Below are 20,887 nucleotides of genomic sequence, written 5' to 3'. Positions count from 1 at the left end.
ATTGCCTTTCAGGGCCCTGTGTGTTTACTTTGAGAAGGTCAGGCACAATACTGTGGTGTGTTGCTGTTCTTTCTTTTCAAAGCAGCAGTATGAATTTGATAAAGTAAATTGTTGTTCTAGCAGGAAGCAGTTAGGCGTCACAAAATAAATAGCCGTAGAAGTCAAATAAATCCAAAAGAATAAAACCAAATAAATCCATGTGCGTATGCACAGTGATATATAAATATACATTTTCGAAAGTGAGTGTTTTTATCGTTCCCAGTCTGGACTAAACTAATTGAAAAGTTGTGGCGTTCAAGGTACTTTTATTGGATGGGAGGGTGTGGTCTAGGGCTTTGAGCAATGTGACATGAATTTAATCTTTTTGAAAAACATTTGAAAATGGAACTTTATCCTTTAAGCAACTGCATATCATGGGATTGTTCAGCTAATGAATTTCACATTTGGATGAGAGCAATTTGCGAAGTCAAATTAGGGATTTAGGCATTGGAAGGCATGTGTGACCACAGATGAACTAAGTATCCAAGGCCTCATTTGATGATGGGGAGTCATGCTTACGGGATCCTCTGAAACGACTGCCCGCAGTCTTACCAAAAGATCGTGCACAGAAACTTATGGGGTACCTGATGCATTACTTGGGAACAGGTGGTGGTGGTGATTACCAAGGTTTTTTATAGCCTTCCTTAGTCCTGACTCTGTGAGGTGGCATTGGAGTCTGGTGTTGAGCTTGGGTAAAGGACAGCAAGAAGTATTTCAGTCTAGGGGAACAAGAACAAAGTGAGACACAGTCTCTGTGGATAGTTTTCTTGTGGGGAGGTGGGTGAAGTGGGTAGCAGACCTGGGGACTGGAGAGGAGAGTTCAGACACAGACACTTCATCTCATCCTGTGCAAAGGGGACCCACTGCTCATGCATTAGTGAGACAGTACCATGCCCATGGTCAGCACCCTTCAGGAAGTAAGTGGGTGGATACGTGCAGGAGACACTGAGGGCCAGGAAACCCATTAGGAGGCAATGGTTGTCTCTAGTAGGCGTCCTTATGGAAGTTAATTTTCACTTTAGAACTCTGACTTTTCTGGGCAGGTGGTGGAATCTGTGACCTTTGAGAGAATGGTACTGATAGCCAGCAGCAGCTGCTGGAGCTGCCTGTGCCCGCAGTGCCCTTGGGCACCTGTCCAGGTCTTTGAGCAGCTGGGGTTGAGCTCAGCGCTGCTCGACTCTCCTAAGTGACCCTGAACAGTGAAAGAAAGCAAGGGCTTTAAAATGACATTCATCGAATAGCTTCAATCCACTGTGCTAGATGTTTTATGGAGGTTGGTCTCCTTTATTGTCACTGCATCTCATTTGGCTGTGGGGAAACTGAAGCTCACAGAGATGGGTGAGGTCACACCACTAGAAAGTGGAAGATCTACAACTCAACTCCAGAGTCTGACTCTTCAGCCTGTGCTACCTCATGCAACATGACCTTAGGCTGAGCTGGGGTGCTAGGAAAAGATGCCCTTGGAGGCAAAATGGGGCCATTAGCTTTGGGGCTACATTAGTGGTTATTACAAATGAGGCTTTAATTTTTAGCAGGGTGTTATGGAATGGTGGGAAATCTATGCCCTGACTCTTCCACAACCTCCCTCTGAGCACTTGGGCAAGAAAAGAAGATGGTAGCCCTTTGCTTATAGGCAGAAGGAAAGAGGAGAGAAGAGGCATGTAGCACAGGATCTTTGTAGGCTGTAGACAGCTAGAAATGAAAGGAATCAGCATCACCATATTGTGGTTTGGGGCAATCCTTGGGGTCAGGTGCTGCTCTTCTGTTTGCCTGCACTGATATTTTCTCCTTTCCTTCCCCGCTTTTCCTGTGTATGTGTGGTTCCAGCCAGCCTGCCCTTCCTCATCATTGAGACGAGCACCATCAAGCCTTACCAACGAGGGTTTTACTGCAATGATGAGAGTATCAAGTACCCGCTGAAGACTGGGGAGACCATCAATGACGCTGTGCTCTGTGCAGTGGGGATCGTCATAGCCATCCTCGCGGTAAGTGTCCCACATCTGCTGTGTTCATCCTCCCTGACTTCCTCCTGCACTGTGATATCATAGATGATCTCAGCCAACAGAGACGTAACAAACCAGCAAAGCCAATAAAGACTTGCTGAGTACCCTTCTAAATTATTTTCCATATATTGTCCTCACAGCAATCTAAGCAAGTGTAGATGCTGTGCTTCTCTTTCTTGTGCAGTTTAAAAAATTAAGGTCCATTTTCCTTAAGAAATTGAGGAGTTTTTCCAAAGATCACTTGGTTTAGAAGTTGTAGAGCTGAAATTTGAACCTATCTCTTCCCCTAGAGTCTGAGCCCTAGAAGGGAAGAAATCCCTGCTGACTGCTCCAGCTATTTTCTGTGTTTCTTGAATACCTTCCTTGCACTGCAGAAATAATGATCAGACCACTCATGTACTCTGATATCTTGTTTGATTCTCCTGCCCAAGCGGCTGTGATGCCAAGGTAAACAGGACCTGGAATCCAGAGATGCAGGTTCTAGATCAGGCCATACAGCTTTACCACCAGAGATGGCTGACCTGCCTCCCAGTGTTGCAATAAAGTATAGAGAGATCATGAATATTACCAGGTATTGCAAACTCTTAATTGCTGAACAGGGGATTCGTGTGCAGAGGAAATCCAGCTTTACACATGCAAGACTTCCCTTAAAGGGGGAAGCCCTCATTGCACAGATGTGGCCTGGATTTTAACAAGATCTAGAATTATTTTGAGCAAAGATGGTCTCATGGGCATTGGGCAGGACAGAGGGTGGGTAATTAAAATATAGCTTATACTTTGCAAGTGCTCCATTTTCACACCTGTCCATTTCACACCCTCTGTATTTGCTAAGTTCATCCTCTGCCTTGAACTTTCACCATATGGGTGAAAGGAATAGGCAGTACGTCTACTAGAATAAGTTCTGTCTCCTGAACCACTCTTCTCTTGAGCATAAGCTGGAGACTTCAGCCTGTATTAGGAATCCAGGGAGGAAGGTTGTTAGTATCAACAAAACTGAATGTGAAATAAATATTCTTATCCCCACATGCAGCTGGAAAGTCTAAAGTACATAGAGATTAAATGACATGCTTAATGTCTATAGCTGGTAAAAACTGGAGCTGAAGCCTGTGTCCAGCTCATTTCACAGACCCCTCTGTGTCTTCCAGACTTAGTTCCAGGATGCTAGCCTATCTAAACAAACTGCTCAAGGGTTAGGCAATCAGCTTATCTTGCCTACTCTGGATCAAGCCTGAGTGGCTGAAGCACAACCACACACTGCAAGCAGCTTTTCTTTTGATACTCTGGGGGCTGGTTGTTAACTTTGAGACCCCTCTTTGTTTTTTAATAACATCATAAACTAGGTACACAATCAACAATTTGAATTCAGGAAGACAGAAGGAGGAATGGGAAAATTCTTTCCATGCTTTAAAAGAAAAACTGTTTGGCAACTGTAGAAATTTTTTAAAGGTGGGCCAAGAATCTTTGTGTTTGAAAACTGAACAATGAAAAGTCTAACTTTGCTCCCAGTGGATAGCTGTGGACAGTTCTGTGGGAGAATGGCTTTTTCTGAAAACGTATCCGTCCTGAAAGCAGTAAACTGCGCAGTACCTTGTGCTAAGGTTGGAGCAGGTGTTCTGACAGCTGAAGCATCAGTTGAGGAAATGCTTCCAAGGCATGAGTTATAATCCAAGAACACAGGGAGATAAAGACAGCGCTCAGTGCTGGGCCCTGGATGTCACGAGTGCTTCCTGCCCTCAACAGGGCATCGTTCGCTGCTTGCCTAGTGAGTGCACTGCTCCCAGGCCCGGCACAGTGGAAGGGAGAATCAGGCACCTTTCCCATGTGATGGGGTGAATCCTTGGTTCTCTTCTGTAAAATGGGAGTGGTGTTGGCAGTCCTCTGAGGGATTGCTGAAAGAATCACAGGCAGTAATGCCTGGACGCACACCCTGCGCCAGAGGTGGGATCAGCACTACCAGGTACGGAGAGGAGTGGCTCTGGGCCCTCAGCTGGCCCAGAATAGACAAGGGCAAGGTTAAGACAGCATCTTCCAAGGGCCATGCTTCTCTTCACGAGCAGAACCCCCATCAGCAGCTCTCCCTGCCGTTTGCTAAGGCCCACCTTGCTTTCCGCTGATGCCAGTGTGTCTTAAGAAACAGCCTGCTCTTGACAGGTTGGTGGTGGTTTCTGCTTTCCTTGTGTTATGTTGATGTTTTGATTAAAATATTCCTGGGTTTCAGTCCTATACCGTGGTCCTTGGTTAAAGGATAAGCAACAGTATTGTTTCTCAATTGCATATAACATCAGCAAAACAGCTTTTAAATAGGGCTTTTCTACAGTTCAGCAAACACCAGGCAAGTGAACGCCTCCATGACTGCTGTATGCTGTGGGAGCGCATGGTTGTGTTGGCACGATTTTGTCTCTTGAAGAAACCCTAATTGCTAGGTACTCTTATGTCCTCAGTGTTATGTTGGCTGAAAGGCATCTGCTCAGGTCCAGGGGTGAACTCCTCTGCCATGCGGCGTGGGGTGGGGGTGGCAGTTAACCTTAGAGAGCCTCAGTAGACTCATCTGTGCATTGGAGGAATATGCACTTAACTAAGCTTCTGAGGAGGAAATGAGCTGTTGGAGATAGAGCCACTCAGTGCTGGTACCTACCATGCACTCAATGAATATTTATTGTCTTTATTACAGATGAGTAAACAGTTAAAAAATGGAGTGGCTTAGCCAAAATAATACATCTGATAAAAATAGGCTAAACATAGTTCAGGTTGGTATGCTCATTTCTGGAAAAGCCATTTGACTAATTAACAGCAAGGACAACCACACCACCGTACCCTGCCCCCCCCCCCAAGAGTGGGTCTGGTATAACCTGCAGTGGCTTCTGATTCGAGCGTCTGAGTGACAGTCTTAGTAGGGGGTGGCTGCAGAACTGGAAATCTCATCACCCTGCTACTTGCTGCCTTGGGCCTTCTCCTGTCAAACATCAGGTTTGTTGAATCAGCGAGGGAGGCCTGGCCTCGTGGGGCTGCCCTGGCTCCAGCTTGGGCAGTCCCCACAACAAAGGCATGGAGTGGCTGTGGAGGAGACCTGTGGTTTAGAGATGCAAATCCTCAGACATTATAGAGAAAGCAGACACCTTTCTGTGGCAGGACTGGTGGAAAAACCTAGTCATTTTGACCTCTTTTTCAGATGTATCTCAGATTCTGGAATTATAGCATAATAGGGATTCCTTCCAAATCCACAAAGCAGTGGTTCCTATCCCTGCCTTCCAAAGGCCTAATGACTCTAGCAGCAGCAAGATGAGGCACAGACAATAAAACACCGTCCCTTAGCCAGCCTTTTCTCACGTGAGCCATGAGTTGGCACTATTCAGAGTCTTTGGGACGAAGATTTTAATATGGCAGACATGCTTAGCATTCGTTTCAGATAAACATCACTCAGCGCTTGCCTTGGTCAGACACCCTAAAGCGGTCCGCATAGATTCCTAATAATGAGGAACTGTCACAGGAGTGAGTCATGTGTGAATCCCCTTTCCCTGTAGCCATGAAGTCCCTCCTTTCCCTCCAGGACCCAGACCTGACCTCTGTAGTCACGTCCCTAACTAAGGAGAAGGCTCTGACTTTGGCATCATCTCACTTAGGTTCAAGCCTTAACTCTGTCCTCCCTGATTCTTTTACTTGCCCTTGAAGAATCTCAGATAAGCTACTCAGCCCCTTCCTTTTTCTGTAAGTTGGGTGACAGTAATTCAGTGACTCCATGATGTCTCTTGTTTCTGTCGTGTTGCAGTTGATAAAGTGGCCTCTATGTGCATAGTCTCTTAGTTGTACCTGGTAGTCATCCTGGAGGGTGATTATTGGAGCCAAGACAAGGATTTTCAGTGATTCTCCCAGGGCCGGCAAGGCCCGACTAGAAGTCCTAATTCTAAAGCCAGGGCATTTTTAGAGTAATGGCACCACTGCCATCTTCCACAGCCTGGTACCTTTCATAGGCTGTTGTCTCATACCTCTGGTGTCCAGGTGCTGGGGATTAGGCCATGAGCGTCACCCCAGGGAGGTGCGTGAGGTCTGGTAGCACTAAACAGCCCCGTGTCAAGTAGGTAAGGGGCATCTTTACCACACACCTCACTGTGAGGGGTTCTCCCCAGCTAGCTGACAGGCTCACTTTGAGTCTCCTCCTCTATGGCATGGTAGGTAGTAAACAAACACTGGGCAGGTGTCCTCAGAGTGCATTCTTTGGCTTTCTCTTCTTCACCTCCCAAAGGCCCCAGCATCCCAGGGCCCACGCTGTCCTAGTGGCCCCTGAGGCAAGTTGTCTTATCTGTTTACTTGGCTGTTTCCTGCCTGTCCTGTTAGTCATGCAGGGTAGGGGATGGAGCTGCTACAGGGCCCCGGCTGTAGTGCTCAATACCCATTTGTAAAAACCACTGGAGGCCGTCCATCATGGGGAGAGAGTCTGAAGCTTTAGGGCAAAAGATCTCAGATCTACAGGGCAAGGAAAGATTCCTATTTGCTTCCCTAAAATCCTGAATATGCTCCATGAGGTGTGGGGGAACATACTTTATACCCTGTGCAAATCTCTTGCTGGAGAGACAAGAAGAAGAGGACTTGTTTATTCAGGATCAGACTTCAGTTCGCCCACATCTGGACTTCATTAGCCCCCCTCCCCATCTCCCTTTATCTTCAAGAGCTCTGCCAAGAAAACAAGGTTCCCCAGCGTTGCCTCCTCATTAAAGGTTAGTCGGGGTTTCAGCTCTGAAAAAAGTGAAGTTGTGCTGGCCCAGCCGTGCGGTTAGTGGGAGACTGGGTCCCCTAGTTTACAATGCCCTACATCTGTGCAATTACCAAGACCACCAACAGAGTAGCTACATTAATCCTGTGACTATGTTGTCCCTGGATCAGATGGCTGCAGAGTTCTTCTGAGACCTTCTTATCCCTCAAGGATGGTGGGAGGGGGCATCTATTTGTGATTTAACAAACACAGGCCTTGAGATCATGCTGCCTAGGATTCTGCGTGTTCCCTGTCCCCACCACCGGCACTGACTCCCATGAATGGGAAGAAGTGAGCCTGGCAGCCAGTTTTCTTTATTTATGGGGAACCCCTTAGGGCTTCATGACAGTTTGAAAAATGTATCTACTATGATGGTGATAGTAGTGCCCATCTTAAGTGACATGGCCAGGGAGTGTGCTTTGTGTCAGTAGTATGTGTGTACCGGGAATGGAGGGAGAAAACAGAAAAATCTTTATGAGCTATCTAATGAACCAGAAACTGATTTGCCTTATTTTAAATCTTCCTCAACAATTGCAAATGGTAGGTATTATTTACCCAGCTTACCAATGTGAAAGGATGCTGGAGCTTAAAGGGTGAAGCAATTAGTGAGGGTCACCCTGCTGAGTGAAAGAGGGCGCAGGAATTAAAGCTGGCTCGTCCGTTTAAGCCCAAGCATTTTCATGGGCATTTATTGAAGGCCCACAGTGTGCTGAGTATGATGCCAGAGCTCTTTATTTAGCCAGCTTTAAAAGCTTCTGGCTCTTGGTCTAGGGAGGAATGAATAGAAGAAGAGCAAAATCCAGACCACCAGGCAGATGAGCCCCTAAGACCAGCACCCACGTCAGGGATTTGGGGGGTTTGGTTCGCCTGCCTGCGTGGGTTCCTGGGGCCTCCCTCGGGCACAGGCTGGCATGTGGAAGGCGCCTCAGGCTAGGAGCTGAGAGGTAAGGTGCAGGTCTTGCCCCAGAGTTTATTCTGAGGCAAAGGTGAGGCAAGACAAGCACAATATTCGCCAGGAGAGGAAAGAATTGGTCAGCAAATCTTTATTTGAGTCGAGGCAGCACATAGCCATCAGTCCTGGAGATGAGAAACATCCTGTCCCTTGGAACTGAGAAATAAACTGAGAAAAGCAGTCTCTCTGTCATCAGATGCTGTGGGTTGTGTGCAGTGTGGAGAGCATGCTTGGGGAGCTCAGAAGAGGCACACATTTTCATCGGCAGAGTCTTCCTCACCATCATCACGGGGTGTGGTGAGCACTTAACATGTAGGCACTGTCACCACCCTGATTTCTTCACAAGCTTAGAGCCGCCCAGGACTCCTGAAGGGGAGGGCCAGGCCTCTGCCTCAGGACCCTAGTTGCCACCAGACCTCTGCCTTGAAGGAGAGGTGGGATTTTCACCACCAGCGATCTGATATTCCAGGCAGAGAGCATTGTTTCCACAATGGGAGACAATGGGAGAGGCTTCCCAACAATAGTGTTTACGGAAACACAGCACTGACCTGTTTGCCTGGAGTCAGAGAGCATGAAGTGGGGACAAAGTTCAGGAGGAAAAGAAAAGTGAGGTAGGGTGGTGGAAGGCTGAGGGACTTTTCCTCGGGTTAAAAGCTAGACATTAATGAGAGTATTACTTGAACCCAGCCTGGCCAGTTCTGTAAGTGAGGTAAGGAGCTGAACTAGGTGGTGACAGAGCAGAGGAAAGGAGGGAAGGATGGATGGGGGGCTCCCCTCCCGCCTCCACCCCCCCAATCCCCCCGCGGAGGTGGGATGGACAGACTGATGGCAGTGGGACTTGGTCCAGTGGTCCCAGGAGCAGAAGTGGAGGGAAGAGAAGTGAAGTTGGGGGCGGGGTGGGCGTGGCTGTGCTCCCAGAGTTGGCTAGCTTGACATGCTAATGACATCAGCTTCAGATACTTTGGAAGCTTTAGCAGGATTCCGCCAGGGTTGATGGGGTGAGGAGCAGAGAGAGGCAGGGGGAGAGAGAGGCCCTTTTGTGCCTCTCAGAGGTAAACAGCAGAGATCACATCAGGGACCCCCATCTAGAACAGACTATTGGATAGAGGCCAGATGTGGAACCCCTGGAGAAAAGGGAAGTTAGTTTAGAAATACTAGGAAGGAAATCAAGAAAACCGAGGAAATCGGATGTTAGAGGAGTCCGGTGGGGTTGGCACTGGAAAGTGCGGCAGTGCGAAGAGTGTGGAGCCTGTTGTGGGGTCTGGCAGAGCTGGGAGGCCCTGACTTTTGGGAAAATAATGAGGCTTCGTGTCTCCTTCGTGAGGCTTATGGGCACAAGACAGCCACCCCCAATTCCAACCATAAAGAGCTTCTGTGACCTCCTCTGGCCTTGTAGCCATCTGCATCCCAGATATAGCTGTCTCCTTAAGCCCATGGATCCCAGAAAGCATCATTTGGGACCTGGGGCAGATCTCTGTCTTGTCACCTCCCCCAGACAGCAAGCACTGATCTCTTGCGGAGAAGGTGGAGGTAACCAGAAGGAAGCCTCAAAGATTGTCCAGTCAGTTATTTCTGGTTATTGAAGATCCTTACCTGTGATGAGAATCTCCTTACCTGCGCTTACTGCATAGATGGTAACTATGCACAGCTATGATTGTGGCCCCATCCTTAGGACAGGACCCAGCTGCCTCATATTTTTCTTTCCCTTGAGACTGAGAACTAAACTGGGAAAAATGAATCTCTTTTGAGTAGAAAGAAATTGATCCACTCCTGTATTCAAAGTGAAACACTGGCAACGGTGTGGCTGAGGGGAAGGTAGTGCAGAGATGCCGCAGGGGTCTCAGGCCTTTCCAAGACTTCATTTTCTCACGGGAGCAGAGACACTGCTACTTGCTGGGGCCTTGAAGTGACAGCCAGCTTGGTGCCATGGCAAGGGCTCAGGAGTCAGAAGAAGGGGCCCAGGCTTCAGTGCCCACAGCACCGTGCAACCTGGCCTCGTTTCTGTGGAGGGTAACTCACTGTCCTCGATGGCATTTAATAATTCCTAGGGCGCTGTGAGATGCAAGGTACTTTGTCGGTTACAAAGTGCCATACGAACGTGACCACTGCAGCACATCAGACTGTAGGCAAGTCCGTCCTTCCCAGGAAGCAGCAGGAGAGGCCTTCTCTGGCTGTAAAAGCAGGGTGATCGGGATGTTGTATATAGACGTAACTCTTCAGGCGGCAATTTATAAATAGGGAGGAATGCTGTAAGTAACACAAGGTCAACCCTTCTGCTTCAGGTCTCATTTTCTTCACCTGAAAAAGCCATTCCAGGTGAAATGATCAAAACCAAGGGCATCCATACATGTATTTTCTGCTTCTGCATCTGCTTTGGAGGGGTACTATTTCCAGACTCTTAAGTTCGAAATATTTTTCCTGAGGAGCTCTTGGAAGTGAAGGAGGTATTTCCTATAAAGTATGTGCTCAGTTTTTGCTTTTTTGCTTTTCCCTTCTCCAGGAGGAAAAATCCCATGAACTCCAGAAGGTGCTTAGATGCTGGGTGTTGCGTCACTATCAAATCCTGGGCAATCCCACCAGGTCGATATTTTCAATCATATTTGTTGCTGGTGACACCCAAACCCAGATAGGTGAAGTCACTAGATGGGATTCAGACTGAAGTTTTTTTCTTTAGCTCCTAAATGGCTGTTTTTTCTTCCTACCCTATACCTGGTCCTTTCCAAAAAGCCTACCTGATGTCCCTGCAGATCTCCTCTGTGGAATGGGTAAACGTTTGCAAACATGGGCCGTTGAGCTCCTTTTCCCCAGAAAGACAGGAAGAGGTGCTGCCTCCAGTTGGAGAGGACTTCCCGCCAGCTGCTGCAGCTCAGGGTGGAGACTGATCCCTTCTGTCCCCTGTACCTTAATTGCCATGCTTCCTCACTTTATGAGTTTCCAGACGCCGTGCCAAAGGCTTTTAAAGGCAGGCAGGGGAGCAGGCTGCATTTGATTGGCAGCCAGCCATCACCCCAAGAATCTTGATCTGTCGCTGGCTCCTTCAGAGAGCAAGGCCTTGTACTCTGCGGTGAGATTTACGTATGGGATCCATGCTGACTGAGGCAGAAAAGAGGGCTCCGGGGGTGGCAAAGGAGCCTTTGGAAGGGGAAGAGGAGGGAAGAGCTCATTTTATTACCCAGGAATAAAAACATTGTGCGTAATGAATAAAGTCCGAAAACAGTAAATCTGGGACTGCAGAGTTTGGTGTGGAACCGCCAGAGAGCTAGTGAGGCCTTCGCCTCTCCTATACGGCATGGGGTTGGGGCTGTCTCTCCCTGCCCAATTTCATTAAATGGGCTTTTAACGGTTAGGATTACAAGAAGCCGAGTCTGCCTGGTTCATAATGATGATTTATGGCGGTGTTGTCGACTCCCCGACCCTTCTGTACAAGGGGATAAAGAAAATACATAATTTGTTGCTCATTAACTCCAGAATCTGTCAGGGCTGCCCCAGAAGCCATGTGGTCCTGGAGTCATGTGTCTGCTAAATGGCTTCAGGCTGGGCCTGGTCTCAAAAGCCACTGCTCTTCTGCCATGGAACATGGTCTCAATAACAGAAATAATAACCTGATCTCGATATTGCCTGCTGCGGGGTCTTTGAGCTTGAGAGACAGTGTATCTGGACTTGATTCTGAGTCCTGTCACTTACTGGCCTCCAGTCCTTCAGATTGCCTGTGTTATTGGGCTTTGGTCTGTTGCTTGTCCCTTGTACTGTTCATAAACAACTTCCCAGTGCTATTGCATGCTGCCTCTGCTTGGTGGGAAGCTTATGGTGAAGGGGCCTTGAACTCTCCATCTGTGGAATGGGAATAACTTCTCAGACTAAGTAAAACTGAAGGAGGAAATGTAAAAGATGACTGCTATTAGTAACACAGCTAGAAATTTGAGATGCTATGAAATGTTTCCTTCTGTCTCTCTAGGAAAGGAAGAAAGATTTCATTTCACAATGCACTATTTGAAAAACTGTGGCCCTGACAATGGGAGTTTTAGAATAATGGGGTTGCAGGATTAGAGCTGTAAAGTCCTTGGGGTGTAATCAGTTCCCTTTTTCTAAAGTAACAGGTACAGCAGTAACTCACCCAAGTGTCCATGTAGGAACAACAGAACTTGCAGTAGAAGCCCATAGATTCTTTCTTAACGTCCAATGGGAAATCACGTTGATTATGCTCCAGCCAGGCCTCCTCAGAGCAGTTCCTGCATCTCAAGCAGTGCCACAGTTCTGGAGACTCTGGAGCAATCCAGGTACACAGCTTGTGCCTGGGACCTTGCTTCCACTCTTTCCCAGTGGTGTTCATAATGCACTTTCTCGTGCCACTGTGTTATTACCTTGGCTTGGCTGGGAAGCTAGTGGTGGAGGTAGCACCAGAGAGTTAAGAATAAATGTCATTGCAATTATGAAGTAATAAATCATAGAATCTACTGCCACAACTTGGCAAGTGGAGAACTTGACTGATCTCAAACTCACTCCGTGAGTGGGGACTCCAACGCTGGCCACTTGACTCCTGGTTCACTGTTCTTACCCTCCCCCACATATAAAGACACATGAATATGATTTATAAATAAAGAAGAATAAGAAAGAGTAAGAGAACATGAGTTATGGCACTGCACATCTGGAACTTGTTAGCCTGTAAGGTTACATAGGGTAAAAGTATAAACAGGTTCAAAAGGGGAATTAGATCCTGAATGGTAGGAAAGAATGCTGGGTGGGGAGTCAGCACACCTGGGTCTAATCTTTGGATGTCAGTTAATTTGAACGTCAGTTTCTTCTGGGTATAATAGTGCTTTCATTTCTAACTTACCACGCTTCTTAGATTTTAATCTCTGCAATGTGTTATCAAAGGGCGCTTGGTAATGTTTCGGGATATTTCCAATTCTACAAGGCAGCAACTCTGAGGACCCCTCTCCTGCTCCCCTTCCCTGTTTCCTCTTCAGTGACAGGCTTGGAGCACCTGTGCAGGCACGGCCCTTAGTTCTGCTCCCTCCAGAAGTGGCTAGGCCAGAACACTGACCGCACTGGCCTCAGATGATGACCCTCCATGCACAGTCATACCTGATGGAGTCTGGAAAAACAGTGCAGTACATCCACTTATAAAGTGTTTTTGACATGAAGTCAGCCTCAGCAGTGGCAGGGGCTGGTCTCACTCCTGTACCACTGGGTCTTGGGGCCCAGCTGCTGTGCCCTCTGTAGACCTTGGGGTACTGGAGGACCTTGACCAGACCCAAGCCTTGACACTTTCTCCCACTGTAAAGAGTAGCGGGAGCCTTTGCAAAGGAGAGTGCAGATGTGCCTGACTATTGCTTCCCTTGTGGTCAAGAATATGCTGCGTGCTCACTGAAAAGGCAAGTGCCTCTCATCATCCTGCCCTTTGGGGAAGTGTGAAAGGGACTTGTGGTGAGCGATGAGCTGACCATTGCTGTCCTGTGCTGTGGTTGTAACCAGGAAGTGGCCGTTGTAGTGCTGTGGAGTTAAGACAAGGGGAGCAGGCTGTGTGGGTATGCGATTCCAGAGCAAGGCTAGTCTCTTGCCTGTGTAGATGTCCTCCAAGTTTACCTCACATAGTGGCAGCTGGTGCCTATGCTTACTGTAAACCAGGTGGGCTTGGGCCCATAGGAGGCCCTGTGGGATGGAGAAAGGGTGTGAGGACCAGAGACTCGAGGAGTTCACAAACATCCAAGGATTCTGTTCTACAAGATTCTGTTTTTAGACAGGCATTCTTTCCATCACACCATGCTTCAAAAAGGTGAAATCACAGCATTCCTCTCTGTGGCCCCCACTCGTTTTCTACCCGTATTGTTACGTGTATGTACACGGACAGCTCTGCAAAGATGAGCCGCCTCCTTTAGTGGGAAAAGAGGCTGGGGCTGGGGAAAGAGTTATTGCTGAAAGACACCGGGCCAGTGGCTGAGCCTTCATTTAGACCCGACCTGACAGGTGTGTGAGAGTTGCCACCAGGCTCCACGGCAGCCCAAAGGGTGAGGGAAGGTTCGCCCAAATCTCAGAATCCCTACAGATAACCTGATTCTCCACCTACTTCCCCCACTGTATATAAGCTCCTTTTTTATCCCCTTCCCCTTCTGTGTGTAAGTTCTATTAAACACACACACACACACACACACACACACACACACACACACAGACTTTTCTTCTTCTAAAGGTGTTATATGGCCAGGCAGGAGTTCAAAAAAGAGAACGATGTCCATGTTAGCACTTTGATTGCTGCTCCCATTCATATCTGTATCTGCACCCTTCTTAAATAAAAATTGCGATTTTCTAGATTATAGCTTGTAGTTATATACTGAACATCCTCCTGCAAATGCGCTTTGCAGCACCGCGTGTGACAGTGGGTCTCAAGGCTCCTAACACCCTTACCGGTTTTCTTCTAGATCATCACAGGAGAATTCTACCGCATCTACTACCTGAAGGAGAAGTCCCGCTCCACCATTCAGAATCCCTATGTGGCGGCCCTCTATAAGCAAGTGGGTTGCTTCCTCTTTGGCTGTGCCATCAGCCAGTCTTTCACTGACATCGCAAAAGTGTCCATAGGGCGTCTGCGCCCCCACTTTTTGAGCGTCTGCGACCCCGATTTCAGCCAGATCAACTGCTCTGAGGGCTACATTCAGCACTACCACTGCAGAGGCCCCGAGAACAAAGTCCAGGAAGCCAGGTGAGCTGTCACCTTCCCGTAACTGCAGGGGCACCCTCTGGTGCAGCCCAGCTCAGTGAGCACTTGCTGGGCCAGGTCTCGGGCTGGGCTCTGGTTTAGATGGCTGAATAAGGTGTATTCCCTGTTCTTGAAGAACTCACAGCCATATGACTGCAACACATATGTAACTAATCATTTTGATGTGGCATTGGTATGTCCATTCATTCATTCTTGCTTTATATATCCATTCCTGCCTGTGTCCCAGGCATCACCTGTCATGCAACAGTGAGCAGACACAAGCCATGAGGACACGGTCTAGGGATGGAAAACAGACAAGTGAGTGTGAAGGATGTGACTGCCCTTTCATGGCCCTCTTTTGCTCTTGCAGGAAGTCCTTCTTTTCGGGCCATGCATCCTTCTCCATGTACACGATGCTGTATCTGGTGGTGAGTATCTGCCTCCTGTCTGAACACAGTCCAGTCCCATCCTGAAGCCACAGAGTAATAAGGGATCAATCTCACTGTAAAATCCAGAGGAAGAGTTTAGTGGAGACACATTTCATTCTGAATTTCTGCTTTAGCAGAAGCTGTTTTACAATTCTGACCTTTCCATTTTCCAGATGAAAATAGTGTTGACTGTGTTGATTGATAAGGATTTTAAAACTGTGCTGTGCTCAACACATTTGTATAACACTGTATGCTGCAAGCCCTGCTTTCTAACATCCATTAAGCTGTTGGAGCTTAGAACCACCTTGTGTTATAAAAAAATACTCCTGTCTGTTGTGGGAGAAGATTACTAAGTAAGACTTGGAGACTCCAAGCTTTTGTCTGAACTTTCATAAACACTGGAACTGTCACCTGGCTCCCAGCGCTCTGGTCCAGCTCCTCGCAGTACTCACCTCCTCAGTTTCCCTCTTTGCACTGCTGATGGAAAAGCTTGAAGGACCCTCTCTACCTGATTACTGAGAGTATCTTGAGTTTTCCAAAGAACTTCTGCATGGGGGAGGACACGTAAGGGGGGCTCAGAGCTGCGCTGTGCCTGGGTTTCTTGGTCCTGGGGGACTAAGGAACATATTTCTATCTCTTCAACCAGTGGGGAACCATGATTTGGGTTCCCATGTTGGCCCTCCCTGGCTGCGGGGTCACTCTGGTTTCTTAGAGGTGCTGCGATAGTGCAGGTGCACAGCTGTGCTCCACCCATGCCCATCTGCTTGGTGGCGGGTCTGCTGTGTTTGTTTCCCTTTGTTGGTGGGTCAGGGTCGTCCCTGCCTTCTGCTCCCTGAACAAAGCCCAGGGGCCAGGGCTCTTCCTGCATTCGGCAGCTTTGATGCGGTTCAGAGCAATGCTGTCCTGAGAGGTCAGATGTAGCTCAGAAGAACGTAAGTTGTTTAGAAAAAGAGCATTTCAATTTCTGTTTATTCTGTAAACATAATTTGGAATTGGGAGAAAACAACAGAGGTTGGTTGTTTTGGTTTCTCTCCTCGTGTTTTCAAGTTTGGGGGTGTCGGGTTTGTTGCTAATTGAGACAGAGAGCTGAAAGGTGGCCCAATCCTGTAAAACTTTAAAACTGAAATCCATGTGGTCATGAATAGCACTGCCCTCCATTCTTTATTTTGTTTTTGTTTTTGTTTTGTTTTGCTCTGAGAAAGGATAACTTAGCAAAGGTATTTACGTTCCTGCTCCATGTGTGTATTTTACTCAGGGCTAGAAGCAGTTTTACAAATGTTTTTTAAAAGGTTCAGAGGACCTCTCTTTGATACCCCTCTTATATTCCATGAGAAAAGTGCTGGGTTATTTTAAAGCCATCACTGGGCAGGATTCCTTCACAACTCAAAAGGTAAGAATGGGGCTGAGCTTGGGGCACTCATTTTGGGGTCCTTCTCTGTACCAAGAACTATATCCATTTTTCATGGTAGCATTTGCTTCTTTCAGTATCCCAACCAGAGGTGTTTTAATTATCTTGTTTGTGGAAGGAAACCTGAATCTAGGAGGTTAAGTAACAAAAGTTCTGCAAAGGTGCTAGAAGGCTGGTTTTATAACCCGAGCATTGTTACATGTTCTTTTTATTGGATAACACTACAAGAAACAAAGGGAACAAAAACTCCTCAGAACCAATATAGGGAATAAAACCTCTGGACCCTAATTTTAATTTCACCTGGAATGAGATCCAAGCCCTTCAATATCTGTTGTTTGGTTTGCAAAGCTTTCTGAAAGAAGCTTCAGACTCTGTGCCTGCCTGAGGAGGCGGGAGCAGTCAGAGAAGCTCCTAGTCCTCCTCTGGCATTTGTTTTTATACTCCCAGAAGTGGGATGACCAGATTAGCCCGAATGGTCCAGCCTTCGCCAGGCCACCCTACACTTTTGCTAGTTCACCAGTGATTCTCAGCTTGCTCAGAGCACTGGAAGAACCACCTTGGAGCCAGGTGGGTGTGGTATGGACAGCTTTAGAGCCAGAGAGACTTGGACTCACACTGGCTGTGCTTGACTGGTGTGGAATTGGAAGGGGTACTCATAAGCTTGAAGACCTCATGTGCTCACCTACAAAGTGGACACAGTCATGTTCGTTTCGCAGAATTGTACACTTTCCTTTCTGGCCCTGACTTGCTCCATCTGTCAAAGTAAAGAGTGGGGCTTAGATGAAGTCTGCTCACCTCTCAGTTTCTGTGCTTCTATGGGAAAGATACTTGTACTGTTCTCTATGCTGAGAAGAAAGATGGGAAGCCATTATAGACAAAGTTGTGCCCATGTTGCTGTCAGGTTCAAAGATAACAGCTGACTGGAAGCACCTGCAGTCCTCGCTACCTGCCTGTCAGTCACAGCTACCATCCATGGCCTCCATGGCTTTGACGAGCTCTCTGTATTAGGTTTTGATTTGCAAAATGGGTAGCTTGGAAAAACCATGCTTCAAACACCAAATTATCTCTGGGCACAGGAACGTAAGGAGGAGGTTAAGGCTTTTTAGACTTTTGAGTGCAGTTTCTAATAAGAAAAACCCTACCGCAGATATAGGTATAAACTATGCTTCCTACCTCCAAGCCCACCCTACACCCCAGAGAGCCACATCTGCATTGACCTGAATGTGCATGGGCAGGGGCTGAGGGTGATGGGTTTGTCTGGATAAGATGCCAACACTAGAGCAGGGCCAAGGACGTGCAGTGCACTTGGTGTCTTCCATGCTGTGCCGGACTCCTGGTGGTCTTCTGGGTCTGCGGAGCTGAGTCAGACCGGGACCCTGCTGGCGAGGAACTCCTCTGTGTATTGAGCATTCATCATTTGGCAGGTCTTGCTGTTGGCGCTCAAGCACTGATAGGAATGGGAAGGTAGAGATTTGCGCAGAGTGGTCACGGTCGGTGGAGAGTTCAGCCTGGATGTACAAGCCCATACTACCAGTCTGGTGGATTTTACAGGAGGGGCAAGGGCATGAATAGGTTTTGACGGGTGCTCTGAATAGGGGCACAGTGCTAACCTGGAACAGGGGGTAGCCAGAGCCAGGGAGACTACCCCCTGTTAGTAAGCAGGGTTAGTCACATGAAGATGGGAGAAGTTAGAACTGCCTGTGTGCAGAAGAAAATCAGGATGGTTAAGTTGGGGTCCGGCAGGCATTCAGTTCAGTACAGCTTTGATGGCTGGAAGGAAGCAGGAAGTAGAGAACACACTAAGGTTGGTCACTGACCATTTGGATCATCAGTCCTAATGCATGGTTTTTCAGCTCGGGTTTGTGCCAAGACCTTTTCCTATTGACTGTGTTCTTCTGCAGGAAGGGGTCTGCATGTCCCCTCCCTTCAGGTCACCTCCTCAGAGAAGCCTCCCAGAACACCCTACTCAAAGTGACAGTCCCAGCCTGCACTGCCTGGGTTTGCTATCTTAACTGTTTCAGCATTGGTTTGTTCATCTGTCTCCTCTACTGAATGACAAGTTACACAGGAAGTGCGATTTCGTGAGTGATAGTTGCACTAGAGGGTTGAGCACAAGGCCTCACGCATTGGATGCTAGTCAGAAACACACTACTACTGAGCTATATCTCCAGGGCTTTTTTGATAGTTTTGTTTTGAGACAGGGCTTTGCTAAGTTGCCCAGGCTAGCCTTGAACTTGTGACCCTTGCACCTCAGTCCTCGGAGTCACTAGAGTCACAGATGTGCTCTTGATTCATTACTGTATTCCACTTCCCAGCGTAATACCTGACACTAAGTGAATAGCTGATGACTACATGAATAAGCCAGTCCCAGGTCACCTACTACTCACAGGCCACACTGCTGTCCAGGTCCGTCAGGATTTCCTTTTGCCTTCTTACCATTGACCCCATAGGTCGCTAAGTCCCACATGGGGCAGGAACGACCTCTTCATAACTCTGTGCTGCCCTTCGAGAACTGTTTGTACATCGGAGCTTTGACTGGGTACCAAGGAAGCTGGGAAGCAGCTGCTTCTGACAGCCGTGTTCTCCAGACTGTGGTTATTAGTCATTGAGGTTTTTGTTCAACATGGGTAGAAGCTATACCATGGGCCTAGTGTGCCCACGAGGCATACACACCCATGGACCCCCGTGGAGTGCCCTACACCCTGCACTGGAGCAAGCTGCCCCAAAGGGAATAGACCACGCCACCAGACATTGTCCCTCCCTCCTTCCTTCAGTCATTTATTCATCTATTTGTCCATCTATTTCTGAGAACTTGGTCTGTGCCAGACCCTCAGTGAGCACCTGAAGGCATGGGAAGAGCTCATCATTTTGTGGGGAAAGGCAGAAGGTTGTTGAGGACAAATTGGAGAAGTTCTCTGATGCAGGATGAGAGAGGACAGCACAGGGAGGAAATGGTCCTTTCCTGTGCTGCGCCTTCCACCGAGTCTGCTCAGGACACCTCTTCCTGAAGAGCAGGCCAGAGACTCTCCTGCTCCAACACCCACTGAAGCTGGATGCCCAAGTTTCAGGCACGAGTGCTTATAAAAACAGGTCACAAGTGAACTAGAGGAGCCTGAAGCTCCAAACAGTGCTGGGTAGTGCTAGTGTCAGGTATTACGCTGACCCTTAGCACATGGCTCCTGTGCAGTCTGCTCTTGTCGCTTATTTTCTCTGGAGACCAAAGAGATCAATCCAGGAGGCCAATGCTGCACATGCAAAGCTGTAATTCCTGAGGAGAGCAAGTTTTGATAGCTGGATCCTGGACTCAGAAGAGGCACACCTTCTTGGCTCCTTGTTATCTTGAGTGAGTGACATGGCCTTTTTTAGCATTGATTTCTTCATCTATAAAGTGGGAACAGCAGTGTCCATCTTGCAGAATTATTATCACAGTTGCAGGCGGTATAATTTAAAACACCCAGGACAAGGCCCAGAACCACACTTAATAAAATGGTGACTTCTTTTCCTTCCCTGCTAATGACAGATGATTTGACGTTCTACAAAGGGAGGAGAAAAGTCAACTAATGATTCTTCTCTTATCCTTAAAGTGGTTACATAACTTCAGAAGGGGAATTTTTAATTCTCTATCATGTCAACAAGCTACCAGGCCCATGAAACAGAGCCAGGTGGGATTCATGGAGGAGCCTGGAGGAGGGCAAAAGCTGCTGTCTCTGGGTGTCACTGATGTGAACTGACTGCCTGGAAGAGGATAGGCAGGGACATAAGCAAGGACAAAAGCCTCTTTTCACTTTTAGCAGAATTTTCCCAAGAGCAATGGAAATGAAAGGAGAAGACAGTGCAGACCTGTTTCCCCAGTTTGCAAATCATGTAACCAAACACATGACTTAGCAAGAACCGGACTGTGACTCACCCACAATCTGACTCTGCAGGGTTCAGACTGGAGGAGCTGGTTCACCCCTCCCCCACTCAGGTTTTGTTAGAATTCCTATTGTGCAGGACCCCAGTTTGGAAGCTAGGATTAGGAGGAAAAAGAGAACTCCATTTATGGAGTGAGGACTTTCACATGCCTCAGTTCAGAGAGTGGAGGCAGATGGGTACCGTTTTATCATAACCCCACTGCTTCCACAATTCTGTTTCAGGAGTTGGAAGTGAAACCGTGGTACACTACAAGGAGAGGACTGCAGATCTCAGCTGTGCTGCAGCATTCCAGTGATGTTCAGGACAAGGGTTCCTAGAGCTGGATCCTTGTCCCAGTGTCTTTCCTTTAGCTACAGGGAAGACAGCGGCCAGCAGGGAGAGGTTAGGGTGACGGTGGAGGCTTTGTGTTTCCAGCTCTGATCACCTTTTTTCTAAAACGACCTTTTGGGATGTGTGGCACTTCGTATTCTGGTCCTAGAAACATCCCAGCTGTTCTGGACAGGGTAGGTGCCTGGCACCCTTGCTGTGGTCAGCAAGGTCTGACTTTCTGTCTTGAGGAACGTGCCCTTGCCCCCTTGGTTGGGAATGAACAGAATTTGTAGTGACTGGGCTGTCCCCAGCCTGCAGGATGCTCTCTGGGGTCCTTGAGAGGCCCAGATGTCTGGCCTGGAGTGGTGAATGTGAAGCTGTAATTCAAC

General features: G+C 47.9%; 1 protein-coding gene across 1 annotated transcript in view; it reads left to right on the top strand.

Annotated features, from left to right (window-relative positions):
• Plpp3 (phospholipid phosphatase 3) overlaps positions 1-20,887 on the top strand; it is a 72,971-nt gene that overhangs the window by 35,390 nt on the left and 16,694 nt on the right. Inside the window, exons 2-4 of the mRNA XM_003464068.5 lie at positions 1,867-2,024; positions 14,161-14,441; positions 14,809-14,866. Coding sequence (XP_003464116.1) covers positions 1,867-2,024; positions 14,161-14,441; positions 14,809-14,866 — 497 coding nt within the window. The remainder of the gene's footprint in view (positions 1-1,866; positions 2,025-14,160; positions 14,442-14,808; positions 14,867-20,887) is intronic.

This window comes from Cavia porcellus, unplaced genomic scaffold (assembly GCF_034190915.1).
Source record: "Cavia porcellus strain 051 isolate PalLab524CR breed Dunkin Hartley unplaced genomic scaffold, mCavPor4.1 scaffold_25, whole genome shotgun sequence".
Classification (NCBI taxonomy): domain Eukaryota; kingdom Metazoa; phylum Chordata; class Mammalia; order Rodentia; family Caviidae; genus Cavia; species Cavia porcellus.
This window is presented reverse-complemented; position numbering and strand designations above follow the sequence as displayed.